The sequence below is a fragment of the Leuciscus leuciscus genome (assembly GCF_965113295.1).
Source record: "Leuciscus leuciscus genome assembly, chromosome: 1".
In the NCBI taxonomy this organism is placed as follows: Eukaryota; Metazoa; Chordata; class Actinopteri; order Cypriniformes; family Leuciscidae; genus Leuciscus; species Leuciscus leuciscus.
In genome coordinates this window covers 16,847,380-16,865,657 of record NC_138725.1, presented here as the reverse complement: position 1 = coordinate 16,865,657, position 18,278 = coordinate 16,847,380, and the positions used below count along the sequence as shown (strand labels likewise).

Here is an 18,278-nt window from a genome sequence, read left to right as displayed (position 1 = left end):
TTTATTCATATCTTTCACATCTACTGCAGTCAGATTGACCCGCGTTCACTCCGAAGGAATCACTCACATGACCTGTGCACTTGTAAAGACACATCAAGGATGTTAAGAGGCTAAAAGCAGGTTTAAAACTTGCCCCATTGAAGTCAACAGGGTGCAAATTTTAAAAAGAGGATAACACGTTGTAGGCAACACCAAGTTTTGTCGTTGTTCTCTGTATTGACAGCACTCCAAATGTACAAAAAAATGAAATTAAAATTGACCGGAGTTCTCCTTTAACAAAAGCACAAGCACACCTGAATGTACAAAAGTATTTAGCCAAGAGACTATCACTGTGCTGAGGAGAGCACAGACATTACTGATGAGTATTCCTCATTTGTAAGTCGTTTTGGATAAAGACATCTGCTAAATGACTAAATGTAAAATGTAAATATGTATTAATAGACATACATGGTCAATGCATATATTGCAGTATATTAAAAAAATATAAGCACTAGTTTCCCATATATGGAAATGTATTATGGAATATATCGCATTATATTTTGCAGTATATCCCATATATTTTTGTTCCGTAAGGGCATGATCTGTATCATTAATGTTTATTTGTGAAGGTCTTGTTCTTGTTGACAGAGGCGTAAAGTTCATCCTGCGGTTAATCTTCTCTTCCTCTGATGGCAGCATAAGTCACTGTATCATCATGATCCTGAAAGAACAGATTCTGTCCATCAATGTTTGAACCCCAGCGATGATTATTATTATTATTATTATTATTATTATTAGAGCATGAGCTTAATTTATTTCCTAAACTTCTGACACAGTCAAACTCACATAGATGAGAGAAGCTGCTGTGATTTTCTCTGAATAGGACTGGTTTTAGTGGACACAATAAGTCACATGATCATTTGTCTGCTCCTAAACATCAATGCAAACGTGCAGAGAGTCAAGTTTAACACACAGAACAGACATACCTCTCACTATAATATGTAGAATAACACAAAAGCTTTTGAATCACATTATTGAACAGACAGTGAACGTAATGTTTGATGATTTAGTGGACTCACATTGGCTCTTTCAGCGGGAGGAATGGACATGTTGATCGTCTCATTCATCCCTTTATGATCATTCTCATCTTTGACCTTCAGAACAAACAGTTAAACTGCATGAATGACACTTTATTGACCTTTAAAGACAATAATCAATAATAATTAAATCTAAATCAATGCATTACTGAACTCACCACAGAGTCGTAAGTCCCTCTTTTATTATCTGAAAACAAGTGCCTCATGAAATATGAGTTATGATAAAACACACGTGCAAAACACAGAATCTTAATAATACGTTTTTTTTTTTCAGCCATTAATGTGAGTAATAAAAACGTTTCGGTTACTTACATAACCTCGGTTCCCTGAAATAACGGAAATGAGTGTTGCGTCTTTGCTACATGCTATGGGGAAAACTCCTTTTCTCTGAATTTTGAAGCCTTTAATTCAAAAACAAAGTGCCACTGCACAGCCATAACAGTGCAGCGATCTGAGCGTGTCTATTGGCTGGTCAGTGGGAACTGCATTAACATATGGCAAAGTGGCGTGTCTGTGCGAGCCAATCACGGCACATCCTGCGGAGAGAGCGCAGAGCCTGCCGAAAGAGGTGGGGCATCTGCCTATAAAAGCAGCTCATATTCACCATAGGAATCAGGTTTAATTTGACTGAAGCGACAAACACCAGTCTTGTAACGACATAGCGCATACGTCTAGATGCAATACTCCCGTTATCTCAGGGAACCGAGGTTACGCAAGAAACGAGATGTTCCCTTTCGAAACATTTAATCATATTGCATCTTTGCGAGACACTATGGGGAACCAATCCAATCATGCTGTGCTATGTGAGCATAACGACATGTTCCCAGCCTAGGGAAGGGCAAGTTATGCCGAGCAAAAGGTCGGACTGAGGTCGGAGCCTCTGGAGAGGTTATAGTGGGTTGAGCTCCCTCTGAGGTCAACTCCAAATAGACAGAGAGGATTTGTTCCTGCTGCGCAGTGATCTTCAATTTGTAAAATCTGGCGAAGGTGGAGGCGAGGACCAGCCCGCTGCCGCACAGATGTCGCCATTAGACACACCACTGGACCATGCCCAGGAAGACACCACGCCTCTGGTGGAGTGTGCTCTGACTCCGATGGGGCATTGAAGGCCCATCAAAGCATAAGCCAACGTGATAGTGCTCACTATGTAGCAGGATCACTGATTCTTGACCGTAAACCCACCGAAGTATACAAAGAGCTGTTCTGACTGTCTGAAATAGACAGAGCGCTGTATATATACTCCTAAGGCCCGAACAGGGCAGAGTAATGGCGCTTTTCCACTACACAGTACCAGCTTGCCTCGGCTCGACTCGACTTACCTCGCCTTTGTTTGGTTTTCCACTGTGTAAAAGTTGTACCTTTACCTGCTTCCAGGTACTTTTTTTCGTATCACCTCCGGCGAGGTTCTGAGCGAGCAGAGGCGATACTAAAATGTGACGTGAAAACACGGCAGACTGCTGATTGGTCAGAGAGAATCATCACTATTAACTGCGTCATCATTGCACGGGCCAGACGGAGTATCCTGAATAAAAAACAGCAAAAACAAAAACATCCAAAAACAGCATACACTCGATTTTCCTCCATTGTCCTGTGTGTGTGGGTAGCGGGGGTGTGTCGCGTAGAAGATTAAGTCACGACAGTTTCCTGCGGCGTCGCTATGACGACCAGGTACTATTGTGGAGGTACTCTCTGCAATGGAAAACGGAGCGAAAAGCGAGCCGAGCCGAGCCGAGACGAGTCGAGTCGAGTTGAGCTGGTACTGGAAAAGCGCCGTAAGTTAGGTTGACGCTCGTCTTCCGAATTGGGAAGAGCGGACAGCGTAAGAACTTGAGCTATGAACAGAGTAGAGAGCACTTTGGGCACATAGCCATGCCTTGGCTTGATGACGACCTTGGAGTCGATAGGCCCAAACTCAAGGCAGGAAGCGCTGACGGAGAGAGCTTGCAGATCACCCACTTACTTTACCTATGCTAATGCTAGCAATAGTGCGGTCTTAAGCGAAAGTGGCAGGAGCCCGGCCGATTGTAGTGGTTCGATCAGAGGACCTTTTGAGGGCCCTAAGGACCGTAGATAGATCCCAAGAGGGTACGGTAAGAGGACGAGGCGGGTTGAACCTCCTTGTCCCTTTCAGGAAGCGGACGACCAGGTCGCTTCTACCCAGAGACGGGCTGACCAAGGGAGCGTGGTGTGCTGCTATGGTCTCCACATAGACATTTAGCATGGAGGGGGAGTGACCCCTGTCAATTAGCTCTTTTAAGAAGGAGAGTATCAGAGGTACTTCGGATGATAAAGGGTCCTGGTTCTGGACTGAACACCAGTCAGAGAAAACAGACCATACGTGGAGGGCCCACATCTTGGGTCAGGGGTGCCAGATTTTCATGTTTGCCTGGGAAAGGAGGTCTTTCCTCAGGGGAATTGGCCATGGGGCTGCTGCAACTTGGGGAACCGAGGCTGGGTCCGCCAGAGAGAGGTCACCAGAAGGATGGCACGCCTGTCTTCCCTGATCCGTTTAATGACCTGAGGGTGCAGCACGACCGGAGGAAGACATAAAGGGGGAGGATGGGCCATTTGTGGGCCAGCACATCTGTGTTCTTTGTAAAGGATATTGGGCCGTGAGAGTTGTCTACAGAGGCGAAGAGGTCGACCTCTGCCTTGCCAAAGATGCTCCAGATTGATGCTCTGGGGATGGAGGGACCATTCCCCTGGGAACACGTTGCGTTGTGCCCATAATAGAAGGCGTTGGGCTAGTCTGTACAGAGGCCGTGACCTGAGTCCACTACCGTCATGTTGTCCGACCAGAATAGGACATGGTGTCCTATTAGGTCTGGTAGGAAGGTTTTGAGGGCCAGAAAAACTGTCATCATTTCCAGGCAGTTGATTTGCCGCGACTTTTCCGTGCTCAACCAGAAGCCAAAAGTATGTCTGCCCTCGCACTCCCAAAGCTCCCAAACCTGTGTTGGAAGCATCCGTGTTAACCACCTTTCTTCATGAAATCAACCACGGATGTCTGATGTCTGAGGTCTAGGACGGACCTGAGGCCATCATCCTTCTTAGGAACGAGGAAGTAGCGGCTGTGGAAGCCTGACTCGCTGTGGGGAAGAGGAACTGTTTCCATGGCTCCCTTTGTTAGTAAGATTACTTTGGCATGATGGACTTGAGCCACAATGCTCCTTACCGAAGTATTGACTATGCACGCAAAGCAGGGTGGTCTGCGAGCGAATTCAGAGCGAGTAACCTCATGTCACCTTGTCCAGTACCCATTTTGACAACGGGGATGGCTTTCCATGCCTCGGCCTGGTCGGCTAGTGGCTAAATCATTTCAGGACACAATTCACTGCATCTGGGCAGGGAGTCAACGTCCATAGAGTATGGAAGAGTAAAGTGCTCTCTTTTCAATTATAACTATAAGTATTTCAGCTATAACAGCGAGCAGGCCCATAGTTTGCAACTGCAACATTTACTCCCACCAGCCGGAACTGAACATGGTGTTTGGAGGAACACTCAAGACTTTTTGGAGGGTGGTCCAGCCACAGCGATACTTAACCCTCCCCTCTTCTTTCCTGGCGGATCAGGATTGCTTCTGAGGCACAGGGCACAGTGTTATCTTAGGCCGGGGTCGAGGGAGTGAAGCGCTTAGGCTGCTGTCGTTGCTCAGGCTAGGTGGTGGCTAAGCGGTCGCATGCGCTGGCTTGGCTGCCTGCAGAGTCTGCACTATTTTCTGGTGACTCAATGTAGCAGAGCTGGAGTGGCGCATTGCTTGCGAAGACTTTGTGCCATCGTGAATCGCTCTGCAAAGCCATCAACTGCAGGGGCGAAGAGACCATTGGTGGAGATTGGGGATTCAAGGAAGGCAGTCCTGTCTGCATTGTCTAGCGCTGTGGTGGTCACGAAATGTGGCTGTATCTGGTCCAGGCTCGTCCTTAGGCCGGAGGAGTTTGGCCTGAAATACCTGGAGGACCACCATGTATGAAGAGCTGAGCCTGCTTAGCCAGAGATGGGGCAGAGTGAGGTACACGGGGGCTGGGCCGGCATGAGTTTGCTTGTGTCCGATCGTCCAGTCCTCTGACCCCGCGGTGGAAACAGGAGAGCCCGAGGGTCGGAGCCTTTTCAGAGAGCGGAGAGACACACTCTCGCAGTGAGAGCAGCTCGTCTCGGTGAGCGTGGCATTTCCCCATACATGCAATGCACTCACTGTGCTCGTCAGTGGGGTGCAGAAGGACTCAGCACGTGCCGCAACCACCACGCGACATTTGCAACAACGTTGCAGAAAATTTTCAGGGCAGGGGAGACAGTTAAGTCAGCTGCAGCAGCTGCCTGGCTTCTTCGACAGCGAGAAGGCTTCTTCGAGAATCAATGACGTAAGTTTTTCGCTGAAGGAGAATAAATCTAATTCCTATGATGAATATGAGCTGCTTTTATAGGCAGATGCCCCACCCCTTTCGCCAGGCTCTGTGCTCTCTCTGCGGGATGAGCTGCGATTGGCTTCCGCAGACACGCTGCTTCGCCATAGATTCATGCAGTTCCCACTGAAAAACCAACAGACGCGCTCAGATCGCTGCACTGTTATAGGTGTGCAGTGGAACTGCGTTTTTGAATTAGCATGTTAGCCTACTTTTGAAAAATGCCCAGAAATGGCATACCCAAACTAAATACAGTCATAATGAACAAAATTGTTATAAATAGCTTCAAAGTTTTATAAAGTTATTAGAAATGTATTTTTATGAAATATCTTCATGAAAATAATATTGAAGTTGGCATTGTATCAATCTAGAAATGCACTGCAGCTAAAGCCACATGTCTGACCATGTTATGTTTAAAATCTGAAGATGAAAAGTCTAAAACTCTGTATTTAATTAAACTTCTAAATATCGTGTCATATGACTTTATTTTGATTAGACTCTAAAATGCAAACTGATGTTTATTGTCATCTTCTAAGCATCTATTCAGTCTATTGTCTCTATTGTTTTGTGTGTGCAAACGAGCCCCATTCAGTCTCAGTCTCTCCTGCACACATTCACTCCTCTCCAGCCTGTTAATGGCTCTAAATATGCATTTCTTTTGTCTGCATTATAATTACTAACGCTGTTTCAATCCCTAATTTATTTTATCAAAGATCACTTCACATTTGAAACTGTATCAAATGCCCTTCTTGAAAAAAGAAACATTTCAGTAAGAATTCCTATTTAAAAATGTTCATAAAAATAACAGCTAGGTGGCAGGTGCATCTTGGGCTAGGTAGCATGTTAGCTTAGCACACCATCAATACATTGATTAAAACCATGTTTTTGCTCCAAACGTACTTTATAACGCAAGTCGAGTGTTTTAAATAACCTTCTGTGATCTGATTTGGCTTCGGATAAAAAAATCAAAAAATCTATTATTTTATAGTATTCTGCACAATGATAAAGTCTATATCGATTAGCATTACATTATAAATATAATCTATTATAATGAAAATACCTGACATGGCTCGAAGAACACAGATAAATCATATATCGTTGCAATCATGTTTATTGTCTCCAAAACACCTTTATCTGCTTGTTACAGTGATCTCTCTTTATGTCAGGGACAGGTCACATGATTATGGCTCTTCTTCATGTGTTCCATATATGGACTAAATGTGCATAGGGCGCCCTCAGGCTGCCAGTGTGGACTGAAAACACAGTACATCAGAGTATCCAGCACTCAGATTGATTATATTGGCCCATTTTGGGTATAAATTCAATAAATATTATTCCTCTCTATAGAAATCTGACATAAACCTATGATAATCTATCAATATTTCTCCAAATCTGCACATTTTTGAGCTAAAGGCCCTGAGGGACGTTGTTTTGTCAAGCGCTGTGTAACGTAAATGCCTCTGGGTTAATGCGAATTAGCTCAAGAATATAGGGAATTTTGGCAATATTAATATTTATAACGCATGGTCATAATTCATAAATCGCATATGCATTTACTTTATCAATTATAGGAAATGCCTCGTTCTGTACTGTCTGATCATTACAGTTAAGAAGAAGTATTCCTGTTTACAAAACTCCAAGAAAGTTTATCTTCTGGCCACGAAGACAAAACCTCTTTGGGTTTATAATTTAAAACTATTCAAAGTAGTTTTATAATATAGAGCCTGTAGCTTTATAGATCTTTTGTTTCATTGACTTTATAAAAAGTGGGTTTTCAAACACAGAGACAGTTAAAAGTATAAATGGGTTTATTAATAAAATGGCACACGCTAGAGATTATAAGCTACAAATATAAACGTACGTAAAATGCAAACGATAAAACAGACAAACATTTAACCGAACAAAAACATAAAACATAGCATGACGTGATCGGAATGAATGACATGAAAGAAAGAAAGAAAGAAATAAAGAGTTAAGAGATAGAGGGTAACTTAATTCGCAGACCTACAAGCTAAACACCAGGAATCAGCTGTTAGAGAGAAAGATACTTGCGAGATATGGTACTCTTTCAGTGTGATGCTGAAAAGGGGGCGCGCGCATGCGCGTGTCCGGCTGGTTTGCGTCTAGCTTCTTCTTCTGGGTCGTTTCGAAAAACGATGTAAAGGCTCACTTGAATTTAACGTTACCGGAAAAGTTCAGATTCGTCTCCCGGGATGGGAGAGGCTGGAAATCTTAGTTGCAAAGACCGGCTGTTACGACTCGAACATGGGTTCGTTCGATGGAGAAGGCCAGGGCCTCCTTCAGATGTTCCTTGGAGAAGCGCTGCGCCGGGGAGAAGAAGGTCCGAAGAGAGGAAGTTGAGTTGGAAGCGATAAGAGCGGAGGAAGAGAGAGAGATGAGGAAGAGGGAATCTTCCTTTTAACAGACATCTGTTTACGCCCTGTTTTGGGGACAGAGCGAATCAAAACTTCTGATTTGTAGCGGGAAGAAGTCTTCTTTGTGTGAAGAAAAACACGCCCCCTTTTACCATGTGTCTTATGAGGGAAAGGATTCATACTTAGAAATATGATATTTCCTGGAACAAATGCATATTATTGTACTTTGCAGTCAAGATTCGTCTCCGTGAGATGGAGAGGATTACAGAGATATCAATTATGACAGGTAAAGATTGGGGAAACATAACGTTACACTTATATGCATAATTACACACAAATAAAGTTTGATTAAACACACAATAAAGTTGTCAGTGTTTCCGTTATGGCAAGTGACGACACTTTGAGAAACATAGGAATACATATCAACATTCAGTGGCTTGTTATGTGGAAGAATATCTGTTTCCAAAGTTCCAGAGTGTGTGTGTGTGTGTGTGTGTGTGTGTTCTGGAATGCCTTTGAGGCTTGGGTCGTAAAGTTTTATGGTCTGAGGTAGGGTTACAACAAGACACGACTGAGGAATTCCCTTCAATGAACATTTAGAATTCAAAACTATACTCTAGCAAACCAAATCTCTATCACACGTGCATATAGGAAGGTACACACATTATAAAGGAAAATAACAGATATTTCTCTTATTCTCAGTTATACACAAAAGGGTGTTTGTGTGTGTGTGCGGAATGCCATGAGGCTGTAAAGTTGGGGGATACCAGTCACATGGGCGCTGGTAAATTGGTCCTCGTGGGGCAATTATTAACCAGCAAGGACAAAGACGATGTGTTTTGCCATCACATGATCCACTTAATGCGAAAAGCAGATGCCATTGTTGTTACAGCTGTCATGATGACCGCACAGGAGTTTTTTTCTGAATGGGAGCGACTGACGGTCATAATTCATATTAAAGGTATCGACTCATTTTTTCATTACATAACTCCTGACACAAATTAAGACATAACTGTCCCTATAAGTTTCTCAGAATACAATAGTGTTCAAATACTGAAACTTGAATCTTATATCTTTTTAATGATGTATAGTTTGTCAAGGTAATAACATTAAATCTAACTTTGAACTACGATTCAGTGCGTCAGTGCACTGGTGAAGCTTATCAGGTTAAAGTCTTCAAAATTCGGAGAAAAGGAGTTTCCTCCTTAGTGTCTTGCAAAGACGCAATACGAGTAAACGCTTCGAAAGGGAACGATTGTTGTTTCACTTGATAACGCTGTGATATTCACTTTACAGGAATTCTTAGCAGGAATAAACTTCTGTTTGAGAATTTCATATAATCCACGTTTCTATGATACTTACAGTCTGAACATGATGTGTTTGTTTGCTCATCTGAACTGTTTTTAATTGTTGTAAAGGAATAAATCTGAAAACTCACCAGCTCTTTTTCTACAGATCAGCCAGAGAAGAGCAAGAAGGAGAACAGCGACTGCAGCGACAGAAATCACTATGACTGAAGAAGAGATCGAGCTGTGAATTATTCTAGAATAGAGATTATTCTGTGAATAACATCATCAATGGCGTAAAAGCATCAGCATCATCATGTACCTCGTGTAGAAGGATTCACCGCTGTCGTTGAATCAGCTTGAGCTGTAAAGGATGAATGTTTGTTCAGATGATTCATACTGTACAATATTATCATCATATGTTAACTAGTTAACACAGGATAACTTCTAACACTGATTCATGAGACTGTTTTCTCACCTGAATACTTGACAGTATATCTGACTGAGGTCTTGAGTTGATTTCTGTGAGTAAGCTGACATCTCCACTCTCTGTTGTCATCTTCATTCAGGAGTGTTGTAGTCAGAGTGATGTTACAGTGATATTGATCTGATGATGATAATATCTGATATCTGGAGTCTGTCTTCAGATCAACACCAGCCTGATTCACCCACAACAGCTCAACTCCCTCAGAACGAACCAAATCAACACAGGAGAATCCAGCATCTGAATACAACTGACAGGAGAGAGTCACAGAGCGGCCTGGACTGATCTCAGTCTGTGAGGATGATGATGATGAAGAAGATGATGATGATAATGATGATGACACTGAAACTGAACAAAAGACACAAATCACAGACTCTTCAATCATCATCTGAGTTTAAAGGGAGAATCTGCCCTTTTTAAATTGACCACATAATCATAAACTTACCATGAAGAACATACAGAAAAAGAAATGCACCAGTTACTGGTTGTCTGCCATTCACATATTGTCTGCAGATGTAAGATCCAGAATCTTCTTTTGTGACGTTCTTGATGTTCAGAGAGCAGTCAGACTCCAGACTCAGTCTCTCATGTTTCTCTGTGTTGTTCTGCTTTATCCCTAATTTAATCAGTTCAACTGTTGCTGAAAGTCTGACGCTGTTATAGGTCCATGTAGTTTTAGATTTGCAGTCAGAAAGAGTATTATTACAGGACAGACGCACATTTTCACCAGAACTGATGAACATATCAGTAACTTCTGCTCCACTGGTTCCTGAAACACAAGTTAAAAGCAGAAGATTCAAATACAGTATTTTTCCTCACTTAAAGCAAACAACACACTCTCCAGAATAAACTATTAGTCTTTATCAGAGAGCTGTTCAAATCACTGACACACTCTTAATATGAAGATAATTCTTCATCATCAGATGTTTGAGTGACACTATGTCCAGTATCAGGAATAATACAGTATGATCTGTGTGTATCAATACACAACTCTGAGATCACAACGTGAATGTGTGCAATAATAAACTGAGCATGTTCAAATGAACTCTTTCCAGACTAATTCCACTAAATGTCTTTAGAGAAAATACAGATTTCTTTACCTGTGAGAAGTGAAGAGAGAATGATCAGTCCCAGCAGACACAGATCACACTTATCAGCCATTTTGTGTTTCTGCCAGTCTTCCTCTTCATTATATATAGTTACAGCTCTTCCTCTTCATTATACTATAGCTCTTCCTTTAAACACTATCAGCTCCTCCTCTGGTTGTGAACTTCCTCTGATCTGACAGACTGAGTGTTTAAACACAGAGAAGTGTTGCTTCACTTGAATTCAAGTGGACTTCAGTACAAATGTCTTATTCATTTATGCTTATATTGCTGCTTTGGGTGTGTGTGTGTCCAGGGATTAAAGAAAAACAAAATCTTTTGACTGAAAAATGTTCCTCGGACAAACCCCATTCCACAGCCTGTCACACACACAGTTTAAGAGCAGATGGTTTCTTCTTCTTGTAATTGGGAGTATAGTGAGTACATGCTTTACCTTCACAAATGAAATACTCGAACATTTGCATTCAAATAAAGGTGTTTCTATTATTTACACACTTTATGAAATTTCAGTCTTCCTTTTCATTATATATAGTTACAGCTCTTTCTCTTCATTATATATAGTTACAGCTCTTCATTTAAACACTATCAGCTCCTCCTCTCGTTGGTAACGTCCTCTGATCTGACACACTGAGTGATTAAACACGGAGAAGTGTTGCTTCACTTGAATTCAAGTGGACTTCAGTACAAATGTCGGTAACACTTTACAATACGGGTGCACTAATAAGCATTAATTCATGCTTAACTAATGCACAGATAATCATGTGTTAGTGTATGACTCATGAAGAACTAAACCATTAATTAATGATTACTGCATCAGCAACTAATAAAGATTCTAAATGATTAATAGATTAAGTAATATATGAATTGTTATTAATTAAATGTGTCATAATGTATCAATTCCTTAATAACTTATTTTATTAACTAAAAGTGTAAATTAATGTGTTAATTACCACAGTTGGTCAAAGTCATGTACTTCAACTTCCAGTTGTCTGCTTTAATTAATCATTAACTAATGTTTTGCAAATGCATCATTATGTTATGACTTTACTTGTTGAGGCACATGACTGTTAACTAATTGTTAAGTAATATGCCATTTATGGGTTTACATGGCACCAAAATGGCATATTACTTAACAATTAGTTAATAGTCATGTGCCTCAACAAGTAAAGTCATAACATACTGATGTTCTCTTCTGCATACAGCATAATTAGTGTAACATTTAATTAAAGCATATATATATATATATATATATATATATATATATATATATATATAAATAGCCTATGCTTTAATTAAAACATGCACTCGCGAAATGCATGTTCTCTTCAACATAATTAGTGTATATATATATATACAGTACAGGCCAAAAGTTTGGAAACATTACTATTTTTAATGTTTTTGAAAGAAGTTTCTTCTGCTCATCAAGCCTGCATTTATTTGATCAAAAATACAGACAAAAAAAAAAAGTTATATTGTGATATATTATTACAATTTAAAATAATTGGTTTTCAATTTATTATACTTTAAATTATCATTTATTTCTGTGATGCAAAGCTGAATTTTCAGGATCATTACTCCAGTCTTCAGTGTCACATGTGACATCCAGTCTATCACATGATCCTTTAGAAATCATTCTAATATTCTGATTTATTATGAGTGTTGGACACAGTTCTGCTGCCTAATATATTTGATGAATAAAAGGTTAAAAATAACTGCATTTATTCAAAAGAAAAAAAATATTTTCTAATAATATAAATCTTCTTTACAGGGGCAGATCTAGAAAAATATTTATGGTGTGGCGAGAGGGGTGCAGGAATTTTTGAGGGGTGGCAACATATGGCAGACGTATATATACTGAATTTAATCACAGTTAAATTGGCCATAACTTTTAATTCGTTGCTGCCAACGTTCGTGATCCGCCCCTGCTTCTTTACTATCACTTTTGATCAATTTAACACATCCTTGCTGAATAAAAGTATTGATTTATTTAAAAAAAAGAAAGAAAAAAATGACTGACCCCAAATTACTGACCAGTGTATATTGTTGTTACAAAAGATTTATATTTTTAAAATTTTTTTTTTTTTTTTTTTTACGTTTTATTCATCAAAGTATCCTAAAAAAGTATCACAGGTTATGAAAAAATATTAAGCAGCAGAACTGTTTCCAACTTTGATAAAGAATCATCATATTAGAATGATTTCTAAAGGATCATGTGATAGACTGGAGTAATGATGCTGAAAATTCAGCTTTGCATCACAGAAATAAATTATAATTTTAAGTATAATAAATTGAAAACCAATTATTTTAAATTGTAATAATACATCACAATATATATATATATATATATTTTTTTTTTTTTTTTTCTGTATTTTTGATCAAATAAATGCAGGCTTGATGAGCAGAAGAAACTTCTTTCAAAAACATTCTCTCTGTCCTAGCATGTATCATATATTTGTATAGGGTTAAAAACTTTTTTTGTAAAAAAAAAAATAAAAATGTATAGGCTATGTTTCAAAATGTTTGGCCTGTACTATATATATATATATATATATATATGCTTTAATGAAATGTTACACTAATTAAGTTGTTTACAGAAGAGAACATGCATTTCGCAAGTTTTATTTGCACATTTAAAATTTAGATGCCATATTTCAACTAGCTAGTTTGTATGTTGGCAAACTAACGTGGAGTTAAAGCGTTCTTTCGAGCTATGAACCGCGTACATGTGACGTCATACGGGGCGGGGCAATGCGAACCTCCAAACTCCATCTGAGTCCGTTTTGTCCGATGCCTTTTAGTCTGAGTCCGTTTTGTCCGATGCCTTTTAGTCTGAGTCCGTTTCGTCTGATGCCTTTTAGTCTGAGTCCGTTTTGTCCGATGCCTTTTAGTCTGAGTCCGTTTTGTCCGATGCCTTTTAGTCTGAGTCCGTTTTGTCCGATGCCTTTTAGTCTGAGTCCGTTTCGTCCGATGCCTTTTAGTCTGAGTCCGTTTCGTCTGATGCCTTTTAGTCTGAGTCTGTTTTGTCTGATGCCTTTTAGTCTGAGTCCGTTTCGTCTGATGCCTTTTAGTCTGAGTCCGTTTCGTCTGATGCCTTTTAGTCTGAGTCCGTTTCGTCTGATGCCTTTTTGTCTGAGGCTGTTTCGTCTGATGCCTAATTGTACGAGACCTGACACCTGACATTGTTTTTCCTGAGACCTGAAGCTTTTCAGTCTGAGGCGCGATGCCGTTTTGTCCAATGACTGAAGCCTTTTAGTCTGAGGCATGATGCCTTGTCTTCAAATGTCTGAGGTCTGAGGATGTCCTAAAATGTACACCGTACTACGGGCGATTCTCAGCCATCGTGAAATCGCCCAAAAAGAGGCGGTACTCCACAGAACGTGACTTGGCGCTGATTGGACTATATCCAGAGGCAGAACAACAGTGAGTGACTGCTAGCGTAACTCTGTGGTTGAATGAGATTGTGATTGAAAAAGTCCCTTTCACACTTTGGTGGTGCGTCGCCCAATCGCCCTAATGAAGAAACCGCCGCTGCACACACTGAATTGTAGATCCCAAAATCAGAGTTATGCAGAGGTCCGTGAGGGAGAGATTTAACTTGATTCAGACGAAATACAAGGCCAAAAACAATAAATACGAAAAGAGCAGTGGAACATCTGCAGAAATAACAGAACTTGATGAACTCATTGAAGAAATAACAGAGAAAGAAAGAGCAGCTGAGGAAAACAAAGGGAGTGATGAGAGTACAAGGAAGTTAGAGACGGACAGGGCCAAAGCAGAAGAGGCAAGGAAGAAGGCCATGGAGAGGGTTAGCCAGACCAACAGGAGGCTTAGTGAAGAGGGAGAGGACTGGACAAACAACAAACGTAGGAGAAGGAGTGGGAATGACACCATTGAGTTTTTGAGGGAGAGAAGCCACACTGAGAGGGTTCTAAGAGAAAAGGAAAAAAAAAATACAGGTTGAAGAGCAAGCAAAAGCAGCACAACAAACACAAAAGCAGATGAGTGACATGATGCAACTAATGCAACAACAGCAAATGCAGGCAATGCAGACTATGCTTCTTTAGCAACATCAGCAACCGCAAGGGCAAGCATTACTTGGCCTCATTGAAAATTTGTCAAATAAATGATTGTTATTCTTTTGCAATTTTAAAACATTTATTTGTGATTTCATTCATAAAACATTTCAATGTATAAATCCTTCTATTAGCCTAATGATAAAATATAAAATCTGTTAACATAAAATAGCATATTTTTTAATAACATGTTGTTAGTAGCCTATACTTTATGTATATTGTGTGTTTGTGTAAACTAACTACATATGTATACTATATTTTTGTTAATAATAAAATAAAAATGTGTTATTATAAAATGTCTCATTCTTTTTAATTTAATGTGTGAATTTCATTAAATAAGCATTTGGTTATATTTTGTCGCTCTTCTCTTGCCGTACTGCAGCAGATTCGTGTGTCGCTGCTGTGGGTATGTATGATTTTTCACGCTCTAACTCATAAACAGATTCATTGTAATAATAATGTTTTAAGTGAATCTTTTCGATGCAATTTCTTTCATACATGTATTTGAACGTATATTTAATCCATTTAACGCTTTAACACGATTGTTGAGGTTGTTATAATATGTACTGAATTTCCATATGCGTCACTCGAGTGTGAACGAGTTCATTTCGAGCGGTTATCGGTCTTTGTCAGACACGTGTGTTTGTTGTGTGTGACGTCACCGTGGCGCAATTTTTGAGGCTACTGACTGAGAACTAAAGAGATTACAGGAGTATAAGCAGGGTTCGAATTATGATTTCATCTTTGTGGGGGTCTCTTAATCACTGTTAAAAAAGGACAACACTTAAGGTGACCCCAAACTTTTAAAGAGCAATTGCATAAGGAAATATTTTTTTTTTATATGGAAAACTATATATCTTTTTTTTTTATTTACTTATAAACTATCCATTTATGCTGTGTTTTTGTGGAAATTTTGAAGTTTTTTACCTATTTACTGCACAAATACATAACTAGGCCATAAATTGGCTCATGAAAAATGATTTTTAAAAGAAAAAATCACTTAAATGATGATCATAATTAAATATAAATAGTTTCTGGACATTGCTCTATGTGTTAGGGATAGAACACTGCCATCTAAAGGTTAGTTGAAAAACTTTATTTCTTATAGGAAAGGAATTAAAGTGCAATGGCCAAAGATATCCAATAGAGGGCCATAGAGAATCATTCATTCAACAAGCTTGTTCCATGTTGCATATGTGACGTGTGTGTTTGTGTGTGTTTGCGTGTGTGTGTGTGTGTGTGTGTGTGTGTGTGTGTGTGTGTGTGTGTGTGTGTGTGTATGAGATAGAAAGTTCGTTCCACTTTGGGTTTATGCTCTAGGACCAGACCTTGATTTAAATGTTTTTTTTTTTTAGATTTATGCCAGTTTTGTTTATTTTATTTGCCAATTTCTAAAAAAATACTCTCTGTTGCAGTGACATACATGTGTGTGTTTGTTTGTGTGTGTGTGTGTGTATGAGATAGAAAGTTCGTTCCACTTTGGGTTTATGCTCTAGGACCAGACCTTGATTTAAATGTATTTTTTTTTTAGATTTATGCCAGTTTTGTTTATTTTATTTGCCAATTTCTAAAAAAATACTCTCTGTTGCAGTGACATACATGTGTGTGTTTGTGTGTGTTTGTGTGTGTGTGTGTGTATGAGATAGAAAGTTCGTTCCACTTTGGGTTTATGCTCTAGGACCAGACCTTGATTTAAATGTAATTTCTTTTAGATTTATGCCAGTTTTGTTTATTTTATTTGCCAATTTCTGTAAAAATGCTCTCTGTTGCAAACACATACATTTGTGTGTTTGTTTATGTGTTTGTGTGTGTGTGTGTGTGTGTGTGTGTATGAGAGAGAAAGTTCGCTCTACTTTTTATTTATGCTCTAGGACCAGACCTTGGTTTCTATGTAGAAATTTTCAGATTTATAATGGATTTACTTTTATTTTTTTGACAAATAAAATAAAAAAAAAGTCATTTTTTTCATTTTCCCATTCATTTTCAATGTGGGGTCATTTTGACCCCAAACACCTTAAAAGGTAAAAAAAAAATTACACACCTTTAGAACAACCAAATCAAGCCCAGTTTTTTTGTGCATGTTTAGATAGATTATTTAGGAAAAGTTCCAGAGTTTCATGCCCCTGAGATGAAGTTAACACTTTTAAAAAATGAAGGAAAAATCCATTGGGGTCTGTATGACCCCAAACACTAATTAAAGGTTAAAAAAAAAAAGTAGCCTATGAGCAGGCGCGGTGTAGCTTACTAATGTAAATAAATAAAAATGTTTAATAAAAAAGCGTTGCTAACACAATTCAGTTTAAATAGTACATTTGGTTTAATTTGTCGTTTAATGAGGTCTAATATATGTTGTTATTGGTGAGAATTTTCTCGTGAATACTCAAGTAAATCCGACGCACTTAACCCTCTGGGGACCAAGCTGTTTTTGGGGTCGTTGAGATGTTCTGACATGCTCTGACATTTGTGCTTTTTTCAGTTATTTATAAACATGTTAATGGCAAAGGTGTAAATTCACTCTATATAGCACAAACAGGGCTACCATAATATGCGAGCAACGTGTATGTAGATGTTTGTATTTTTAAGAGAATAATGTTTATGCGTGGTTATTGGAAAAAAATAAAATGAAAGTTGCTGATTTAAGAACACAAAACACATATTAAATATGTGTCCACAAGACTTTTGACTAATTGATGTTGTCCCTTTGAGTTCTAGCTTCAAAATTATGTGAAAATCATCCTGCCTAATTGTTCACATAAAACACTACATTGATTTAAACATTGTAAAACAGTTTTTTTGTCAGAAGAGGTTTATGCGTGGGAGTGGTAATGGGTCATCAATATTAATGAGATTCAGACCAGGGGTGTGACATAGACGCTCCCCCAAGTGCTAATGGGCCATCAAGTGAGGCAGCCTTAAAGAATGAGGAGATTCAAATGTTTTGTTTTTCAATCTGTTTTATTGTAATTTTGTTTAAAGTTGAAAACTATTTTTATCATATATTTTACAGAGTACTATTCCAGCACATGCATAACTGATGGACATTTAGCAATGCTGATAAAGCAACACAATATAAGCTCTTTTATATTAACATTACCAATCAATAATTGTTATATTGTGCATATAACAACACATTTGTTGCAAAGCCACACAGGCACATATAGGCTACATTTGTATCATCACTAAGTATATAAACAAAATGTAACTAACATCTGTAAAATAGTAGGTAAATATGTACTTACTCTTTCTGATTTCTGACTGTGTTGCTAAGCGCACTCCGAGTTGCAGGCGGAGGTAGTGATGAAGCTACATTCCTTTTAAAAAAGTTGAAGAATATTATTACATAAATATAACTATAGTAGCATTAGTCTATAATGAATAACTGATGTAAATAATTTTAGACGCGTGCAATAAGCCTATATGCGTGTCAATGGGCCATTACCGGAGAGGCACACCGCAAACATTAGCCTAACACATTTGT

At 39.0% G+C, this 18,278-nt stretch overlaps 2 protein-coding genes across 2 annotated transcripts in view; one reads left to right on the top strand and one right to left on the bottom strand.

Annotated features, from left to right (window-relative positions):
• LOC309499043 (uncharacterized protein) overlaps window positions 1-18,278 on the top strand; it is a 95,993-nt gene that overhangs the window by 19,592 nt on the left and 58,123 nt on the right. The gene's annotated exons all lie outside the window — the stretch shown is intronic.
• On the bottom strand, window positions 233-11,012 carry LOC309502368 (uncharacterized protein). The gene is made up of 8 exons (XM_082174758.1): window positions 10,722-11,012; window positions 9,616-10,390; window positions 9,460-9,501; window positions 9,290-9,364; window positions 1,235-1,263; window positions 1,059-1,133; window positions 826-909; window positions 233-700 (listed from the first exon to the last, which is right to left on the bottom strand). The coding sequence occupies exons 2-7, from the start codon at window positions 10,007-10,009 to the stop codon at window positions 871-873; spliced, it is 654 nt and encodes a 217-aa protein (XP_082030884.1). The 5' UTR covers window positions 10,010-10,390; window positions 10,722-11,012; the 3' UTR covers window positions 233-700; window positions 826-870.